Source organism: Aegilops tauschii, chromosome 7, assembly GCF_002575655.3.
Source record: "Aegilops tauschii subsp. strangulata cultivar AL8/78 chromosome 7, Aet v6.0, whole genome shotgun sequence".
In the NCBI taxonomy this organism is placed as follows: Eukaryota; Viridiplantae; Streptophyta; class Magnoliopsida; order Poales; family Poaceae; genus Aegilops; species Aegilops tauschii.
In genome coordinates this window covers 345,685,644-345,694,633 of record NC_053041.3, presented here as the reverse complement: position 1 = coordinate 345,694,633, position 8,990 = coordinate 345,685,644, and the positions used below count along the sequence as shown (strand labels likewise).

The 8,990-nt window shown below is 51.2% G+C and overlaps 1 protein-coding gene across 1 annotated transcript; it reads left to right on the top strand.

Moving 5' to 3' along the window:
* The first annotated feature begins 6,805 nt into the window (after positions 1–6,805).
* On the top strand, positions 6,806–7,354 carry LOC141027148 (uncharacterized). Its single transcript, XM_073504115.1, has one exon. The coding sequence runs from the start codon at positions 6,806–6,808 to the stop codon at positions 7,352–7,354; it is 549 nt and encodes a 182-aa protein (XP_073360216.1).
* The last annotated feature ends 1,636 nt before the right edge of the window (positions 7,355–8,990 follow it).

Below are 8,990 nucleotides of genomic sequence, written 5' to 3'. Positions count from 1 at the left end.
CTTTGATCCAAGATGATCGATTATGACAATCTTAATGTTGTATGATGCTATGGTTCTTGCTCATAAGCTCTTTGCTTATCTTTCCCTTTTGCTTAAAAGCTTGTTTGGCTCTTTGTTGTTTGAGCTCTTTTCTCATGCAATGCTTCACGAACCAAGATAGCAATTGTGTATGCGAAGACAACTTTGTGACACAAGAGATGATACCAAGATCTACAACACAATGATGGTATGTATGCTATGGGAAATATGAACACTAATGTGCACAAGTCACGTTGCCGGCAATACTCAAAGGCTAGTCTCGATGGGTAAGTGACGCAAAAGTAAGGCTATGGGGTTATCAATGCAAATGCAAGAGAGTATGATGATATCACGATACCAAGATGATATCAAGGTGAAGGTGATACCAAAGTGATGTAGCCGTTCGTAGTAGTCCTTGGCGAAGAGGAGCGGTGGTGATGTTGATGCCGAACCGTACCTAGATAGCCGAAACACAACAGGACACGGAAACCACAACTCAAATTCTCAAAGCAAAATGGGTCAAAATTGTCAGAGTTGGTAGCGGAAAGGGCTATGGTGGTGCTATGCGGAAGTGGTGGAGGTATGCGGAAGTGTATGTGGGCACCGGGACAAAATTTGGCGACAGTTAGGCGGGAAACGGAGTGTAGGATGGAAGTGATGCTGTCAGGGGCCGGATGTCCGGGCTGATGGCCGGATGTCGGGGCTGTCTGGCCAGATGTCCGGGCTCGGGATCCGTGGACGAACTCGAAGAACACCGCGTGGAGAGGTCAAATCCGGGGCAAAATTCGGAAGATTTTGTGGATGGAATTTGGGGAAAGGATGGGGAAAAGCTAGATCTACTTGCAACACACGAAATCCGCGGATCAAATCCAACAAAACTTCATCACACCAACAAATCACAAAAAATGTTGGGGCTATTTTTGTGGGACAATTTTCTGATTAGGACGAAAAACAACAAAATCAAGCTAGAAAACAAAGAGAGGGGGCTCCGAAATCGTGATCAACGTGGCTCATGCTACCAAGATGATGTAGGGTGGAACCCTAGATGGCCGATCTTTCACGAAAGGAGCGGATCCCTACGAAGAACGTGATGAACACGAGGGGAAACACGAGAGGAACACGAGAGAAATCACTGAACCAACAAGAATAGATCACACATGCGCTAGATCGATGAACACAAAGGTGAGATACAAGATCCAAAGTCAACAATGGACGATACAAACGGTAACCGGTTCTTCTTCGTGAGGAGGTCTTGATGGGGGCCACCCAAGAGGGGTTCTTGAATCCAAGGTGATCTTCTCCGAAGAGGGGGCCGCAGTCTCTCTCGAGGAGGAGATCCTAATGGATGAGCAAAGCTCTATCTCAACTATGAGCTAAACCAATGCTAACCCTAGAAAGAGGAAGGGGATGGAGTATATATAGTCTAGGGGGGCGAAGAGGTACATGGGCTTCGGCCCTTTACTGTGCGTAGACAGGCGGAGCCGGATGTCCGGGCATCGGGCCGGATGTCCGGGGCTTCGGGAGGGGCCGGATGTCCGGGGCTTCGGGAGGGGCCGGATGTCCGGGCTAGGGGGCCGGATGTCCGGGCTGGCGGCGATAGCTTCTGTAGGTTCTGGTGCGTGGCGCCGGATTTCCGGGCTCGGGCCGGATGTCCGGGCCCTGTAGACGTGGGCGGCAGGGCTCCTGCTGATGTGGTCGCTTCAGGGGCCGGATGTCCGGGGCCTGGAAGGTGAACTTGCCTTCTTCCGTTGGTTCTCTTCATCCATGGACTTGGCGGCTTGTCCTTCTTCACGTGCATCTTCGTGAGAGTCCTCTTGACACCTGATCATGCATAGCATATCGGACTTAGGTAGTAGCCATGTCTCGAGTGGATCATATGTGATATCACTAAGGAAGGAAGTCACCTCGTTCTCGAGAGCTCTAACTCGTGCTTGTGTCATGGGTCCTCTTGGCTCTTGATGAGACGATGGTAGGTCCATGGGGATGATCATGGGATGCTCCGCATCACAGGAACTCACGAAATCAACACGAACGAGAAAGAATGCCCCCCCCCCCACGATTGCTAATGGAAACACGACTTCAAGTTCAAGATCAAAAGTTGCAAGTCCGAGCTACAGAAAAGGGAGCAAAAGCAAATGGCCGCGTCCCACACCAATCTAGTCTTCTTGTCTTCCCACCAGCGTGGAGCTAAGTGCTTTCACTGGCTGTGAGCATAGTCATTGGGGGACAGTGTCGACGGCCAGCGCGGAGCATCGTGCTTCCACTAGGACGTGGGCGGGAGCCCCCGAGGCCCGAGGGCGGCACCCCGGAGACTCCGGGGCATGTACAGCCCCACTCATTATTACGTGAGTGTCACGAGCGGAGACCTTCACAGGCGTGAGCCTTGCTTCATATCGCCAGACGAGGGCCCCGCCTTGCGCCAGCCTCGACCACCGTTGGGGCGTCCGGAAACAAGGACGGTGCCAAGGGGCAAAGGGGAAGCGAGCGGCGCCCTCGGCGACCACGGGCCCTCTGCCGGGGGGAAGGCTCGCCAGCGCCTCCCCGGCAGAGGGCCTACCTCCGGACGATGCCTTGCTCCGTGCGATGCGGGGAGGGGCCTTGCTCCTGGCTCCTCCCACGCAGCCCCCAGTGCGCTTCCCCTGGTGGAAGGGGGACAGCCGTGCTGGGGCTGTCATACACCGCTGTGACCTGATTCACTTGCGACCCATGGTTAGCGTAAGCCTGCTCCTGAGAGATTAGCAGTACCCTGTAGCTGTTGCCGCCGGCGTGGTCGGCGAGGCTCCCGGGTGGCTCCTGGAAGGCCTCAACTTCCAGCGTCTCCTCTTCCCAACCCGACTCGAGGAGCGAGTCGGGGTCATCTTCCGGCGTGTACTCCTGGTCCATCATGCGGGGCACATAGGCCTCCGGAGCCGTCGCCCCAGAAACCTCGCTAAAGTGCCCCGCGCTCCACGCCGCCCGGCCCGACGCGCCGCTCTGAGGATGGCAAGGTGGCACCCTGCCGGGACCGTGGGTGGCAACGCTCACGCCTGCGCCCATCGGGAAAGGCATAGGTGCGGTTGGGTGTTCGGCGCCGCTGGTTGCGCCGATGCCGACGAAACCTCCTGGTGCGCCCGGGGGCGCGCGGGCGCGACGAGGCCCACCGTGCGATCCGGTCGCAGCCTGAGGTGTAAGCAAGGAGCAGAAAGACGGCGTACCCTTGGCTGCGGCGTCTAATAGCTCGGCAACGCGCTCCAGCAATGCATCTCGGCCGCTCTCCATCAGCCGGCACCGCAGCAGCTCACGCGCCACTTGGAGCGCGGCCCTCATGTTGGCTTGTTCCCGGCGGGTGTGCGGCGCCGTCGCCGCAGCGTAGCTTTAGGCCCTTGCGGCGGCCCGTGCCCGCCACGGGGTAAGGGTGGACGTCGTCGGACCATGCCGCCCACGCCCCGCAGCATTTGGCGGCGCGCGTGCCGCCTGAAGCGCGGAGTTGAGGTCTTCTTGGGTGGTCGACGCCGCCCGGGCTGGCCAAGCAGCCTAGTGGTCGCCGTTGGCCCTCAGGTCACCGGACATCGGTGCTATAGAGTGCTGGCGGGTCTGCCGGTGGAAGAGAGGCTTCGGCGCCCCTCTACCTGGCATGCCAAATGTTGGATTTCGAGTTCCGGGAAGACCCTCGAGGTTCGAACAATGGGGTGCGCACGAAGATCTCTCCTCCCCCTAGCTCACGCCCTCACCGTGATCTCAAGACTCAGCACGTCGAACTCACAGAACAAAGTGACACAAGGTTTATACTGGTTCGGGCCACCGATGTGGTGTAATACCCTACTCCAGTGTGGTGCGGTGGATTGCCTCTTGGGCTGAGGATGAACAGTTACAAGGGAAGAACTGCCTCCTGAGGAGAGGTGTTCTTGCGCTTGATGAGCTTGTGTGGGTGAGGATGATCTGAATAGCCCAAGATCAGTTGCCTCCTACTGTGGTGGCTAGTCCTATTTATAGAGGCCCTGGTCCTCTTCCCAAATGTAGGCGGGAAGGGATCCAACAATGGCCAAATTTGAAGGGAGACAACTAGTACAAGCTATCCTGACTAAAGGTGGTCTTCGCCTGCCAAAGGCTCTGATGTTGACGCCCTCTTGGGCTCCATGGTGACCTCCGTCCTGCTTGTCTTGGTCTCGTTGCACCGATATGGAAACCTTTGCTTGATGCCTCGGGACTCCTTGCCCGCGCCTGCCTCTTTAGCACCAAAGAGGAAGCGAGTACGCTGCGCAGTCTGGCGCCCGCCTGGCCTTGGTTGTCATGGCTTGCATCACAGAAACCTCGCGAGGTGCCCCTTGCCTTGATCTCTCCGCTCCTCGCGAGCCAGCCTAGTGAGGCCACCCTCGAGGAGGTCTTGCGTCGTCCGCCTCGCGAGGCTTGGCCCCTCGCGAGGGTCTTGAGTGTTTGCTGATGAAGATGGGACATACAGGGCCGCTGGTGGAGCCACATCGTGGGCCGCAGGCAGGCAAGTCTGGGGACCCCCGTTCCCAGGACGCCGACAGTTCTAGGCCCACATAAATATTTTCGGTTCGAACGGACGCTGAAAACTGTCGTCATGAATAGTGAAATCGCATTCTTGTTTGCTTTTCGTAGATGAAAATCACCAATCTGGAATTGTTCCGGAACGCGTCGAAAATTATTATAGTGGGTACTGGAAATGTTCTAGGCCCACATAAATATTTTGGGTTCGAACGGACGCTGAAAAATGTCGTCATGAATAGTGAAAGTGCTTTTTGGGTGGCTTCTTGGAGAAGCCACCTTGAGGGCCTTTTTGGTATTTCCCCCTTGGCTTCTTGGAGAAGCCACCCTTGGGCTTGGCCTATAAATAGGGGTGGAGGGGGCTGCCTAAAGGATCATCCATTGCTCTCATACACATGCCATGACTTGTCTGGCATCTCTCTCCCTCCCAGCGAAATAGTTTCGTAGAGCCGAAAGGCTGTCCAGGTTCCGGCAGGAACTAGTTCTGAACGGCGAAGCCCTGCCTGATAGCTGACACCGTATGTGTGCAACCCCATAGAGAGATCGTAGTTTCGATCTTTTGCCCGAGGGGCTATTCGAGTGTCCTCCCGAAGGGCTGTCCGAGTTACCGTCCGAGTTTCGAGGGTCCTCCCAAAGGGCTGTCCGCGAGATCGTCCGGGGGACTTTCCAACCGCCTCCCGTAGGGCTGTCCAGAGAGGGAGTACATCCTCGCGGTTGGGAGGTTGTAAATCCTAGCTGCGGGGATCTGCACCGACGATCTCTGCCGACTCTTCTTCCGCTGTGCTATGAGTCTGTACGGATCAGATCAAACCTTGTATGCAGATCCATAGTGGTCCTGGGCGTGCTCGCTATACCGAAATTTTTGTTTTCTGTTGTGTTACCCTACAGTGGCATCAAGAGCCTTGCTATGCGTAGATGCAGGTTACGATCTAGAATACATAGAGATGTATGGGTATTGCATAATATAATTTTGGAGTAGATGAGATCTATTGCTGAAAATTATTTATGCGGGTGGCAGATGAAATCTGTTACCCGATGTTCTTGTTGCTTCCCTAGATTTTGCGTATTTCTGATCTTGAAATGGCATGATGGAATTTCACAAAGTTCTGGCAATCCACGATCCTGATTGATCAACGAAGTGCTATCAGTTCTTTGGGTTCCACCATAGTTGAGAGAAAGATGAAATTGCGTAGACAAAAGGGCAATGCAGATATGATCTGCACGGGGGTCATGCGTATGACGAAGTTTAGTATGGGGTTCGAGATTTTATTATCTCGTGCTTCATACACCCCGCAAAGTTAATCTAGCAACTTGAATAATCATACTTGGTGGTAAATGTTGGTAGATGTGGTTTAAGTCAAAACCTTAGAAGCCACGTAAAATAAAATTTTGCATAAACCGATTAGAGGCGTCTAACTTGGTTTTGCAGGATGTTTTGCATGTGATGTGGAGCAAGCTCATATTCAATTTGATTATGTATGAGATGACTATATGATGTAAAATAACATGATCTGTGTGTCATGATTCGACATGATGACTGGAGCCATATGATTGCACTTTAATGACCTGCGTGTCAACCTTATGTAATGCATTAATGTTATACGCTATTGAGATAGCAATATTATCTGGTGCATCAACAAGGTGATGGCAATCTTTGCGAAGGTGAATACCGACGCGAATGCCGAAGACGAAGAAATGAAAGACTTCTCCGTCAGAAGGGGCTATACCATATCATGCTATTATGAATTGCCTGAGATGTTTATCCCTCTTGATGCACCCTTCTTGATTGCACGGTAGTCGCTTTTTATTAGGGTGATCTCTCACTTCAAAATATCAAAGTAGTTAGTGTTCACCCAAGTGTAGCACCTCTGTAATTCGTATCTTTTCGGGGTGCGCCATGTCCACATGGGTATGAACGAATCAAGAGGAATGAGGCGGGTGAGGTCAGACCTCGCAGCAAGATCGCTTGGCTGTCTTTGACGTTCAGGCAGGATCGTCCTGAGCTCGGAACACACCCATAGAAAGATGAACAAGAGTCACATGGAGATGTGATCGACAAGTTTGCCTACCAATTGAAATTCTCGTCATCAGTGATGTCCACATCAATGGCGTTGAATCGAAATGTGGGTCTTGTATCAGTCATAATCAATTTTGAGAGATATTGATTTGAGTGGGAGCACACTTTAGAATAAAATTGTTTATTCACTAGTGCATTTTCATTATAAACAAAGTCTAAATGAAACTTGTGTTTTCCGTTGTAGATCAAATGGCTCGCAACACCGCGTTCAGCTTAGGCCCGATGTTAGAGAAAGAGAAGTTAGCTGCGACTGGAAACAAGTATGCGGACTGGGTCCGCAACCTGAGGATTGTCCTCAGGAGCGCTAAGAAATTGTATGTGCTAGAGTATGATCTTCCAGCTAAACCCGTGGCAGAGGCCCCGGATGATGTACAAAATGTCTGGGCCACTAAGGATGATGATCACAACTTAGTGCAGTGCCTCATGCTAGCTTGCATGAGTCCAGAGCTTCAAAAACATTTTGAATTCCATAAACCCCTTGGTATGATCCGGGAACTGGATGCTCTGTATAATGAAACCGCAAAGTCTGAACGATTTGATATCATGAAGGCTTTGATGGAATGCAAGATGGCTGAGGGTAGTTCAGTTGGCAAACACGTGGTCAAAATGATTGGCTATGCTGAAAGGCTTAAAGCCTTGGAATTTCCACTTCCACCTGGCCATATGATGGACATGTTGCTTTCGTCACTCCCCCCGTCTTACGACGGTTTTGTCTTGAACTACAGAAGGAGGACTGCGGAAAAATCGCAAGCAAGTGTTGCTCGTGAATAAAACCGCCAGTTTCAAAAAGAAGAAAGGCAAGCCAAAGAAGGGCAAGGGGGCCGGTAAGACCGGCTCCCAAAGCAACTCTAAGGGCGGAGCCAAGAATGAAATTGAGTGCTTCTACTGCAAGGGCACAGGACACTGGAAGAGAAACTGAAGAAGTATCTGGAAGATAAGAAGTCCGGGAAAAGCGGAAAAGGTATAACTGTTATACACGTTAATGTCATTGACGTTTTGCTTGCTAGCAAAAATTCTAAGTCTTGGGTTTTTGATACCGGATCAGTTGCTCACATTTGCAACTCGATACAGGGACTTCAGAAGGTGCGCAGGCTGGCAAAGAATGAGGTCGTGATGCGGGTCGGGAACGGCGCTGGGATCGCCGCTCAAGCCGTCGGCATTATGCCTCTATGTCTCCCTTCAGGATTTATTTTGGAACTTAGTAACTGTTATCTTGTTCCGCCATTGTGTAGAAACATTATCTCCGGATCATGTTTAGTGCACGACGGTATTCGTACAAGTCTGAGAACAATGGTTGTTCACTTTATTGTAAGGATATGTTTTATGGATTTGCACCCATTGTTGGGGGCCTTTTCGTACTAAATCTCGAATGTGGAAATGATGTCTTTAACATGAATGCTAAACGCCTTAAGAAGGCTGATTCCACCACCACTTACTTGTGGCACTGTCGACTTGGCCACATCAAAAAGAAACGCATGCAAAAACTCCAGTCAAATGGAGTTTTGCCGTCCTTTGATTTTGAATCATTCGACACATGTGAAGCTTATCTGATGGGGAAAATGACCAAGACGTTGTTCACGGGTCATCCTGAACGGGCGGGTGAATTATTGGAAATAATACATAGTGATGTATGTGGTCCAATGAACACGGCCGCACGGGGTGGGTATGTTTACTTCGTGACTTTTACTGATGATTTAAGTCGGTATGGCTATATCTACTTGATGAAGCATAAGTCGGAAACCTTTGAAAAGTTCAAAGAATTTCAGAATGAGGTAGAAAATCATCATGACAAAAAGATTAACTTTCTGAGGTCTGATCGCGGAGGCGAATATCTTAGTCATGAGTTTGTGATAGAGGCAAAGGTGTCCCGTCTTTCGATGAGATGATGGATATCGCTTTGGTGGAAGTCGACTTTGACGATCCGACTACGAACGTGCGAGGACGTCGCGCCTTAGCAATCGCTAAACCAACTCCGAGAGGTTATCGACCACGCCGGAGCACGATCAACCTGACCACGAGGGTCTGTTTCCTGCGAGCAAACGAAGAACAAGCAAGAAACTGAGATTGCAATCCGGATATTGCGAATATAAGATGAAAGCTTTATTGATCAAGGTGGGGTTCTGTGACGCCTTTGTCTGGTCGCTGAACACAAACGAAGTACGCGAAGTTGCAGCTAGGGCGAACTTTTAATCTAAACAAAACCCAAAGTCTAAACGACGCCCTAAGGGCTGTATATATGGAGGAAGAGGGGGGGGGGGGAATTTCGTGGCCCTTGAGGAAGGGGTCCGAAACCAACCCTATCTCTTGTTTCCCCACACATACGGACTCTAAAAACAGCCTATACTTATGTATTTCGAAATTACATGGGCCTGGCCCAATAATAAGGTGACGCAGCACCTAGAATAGC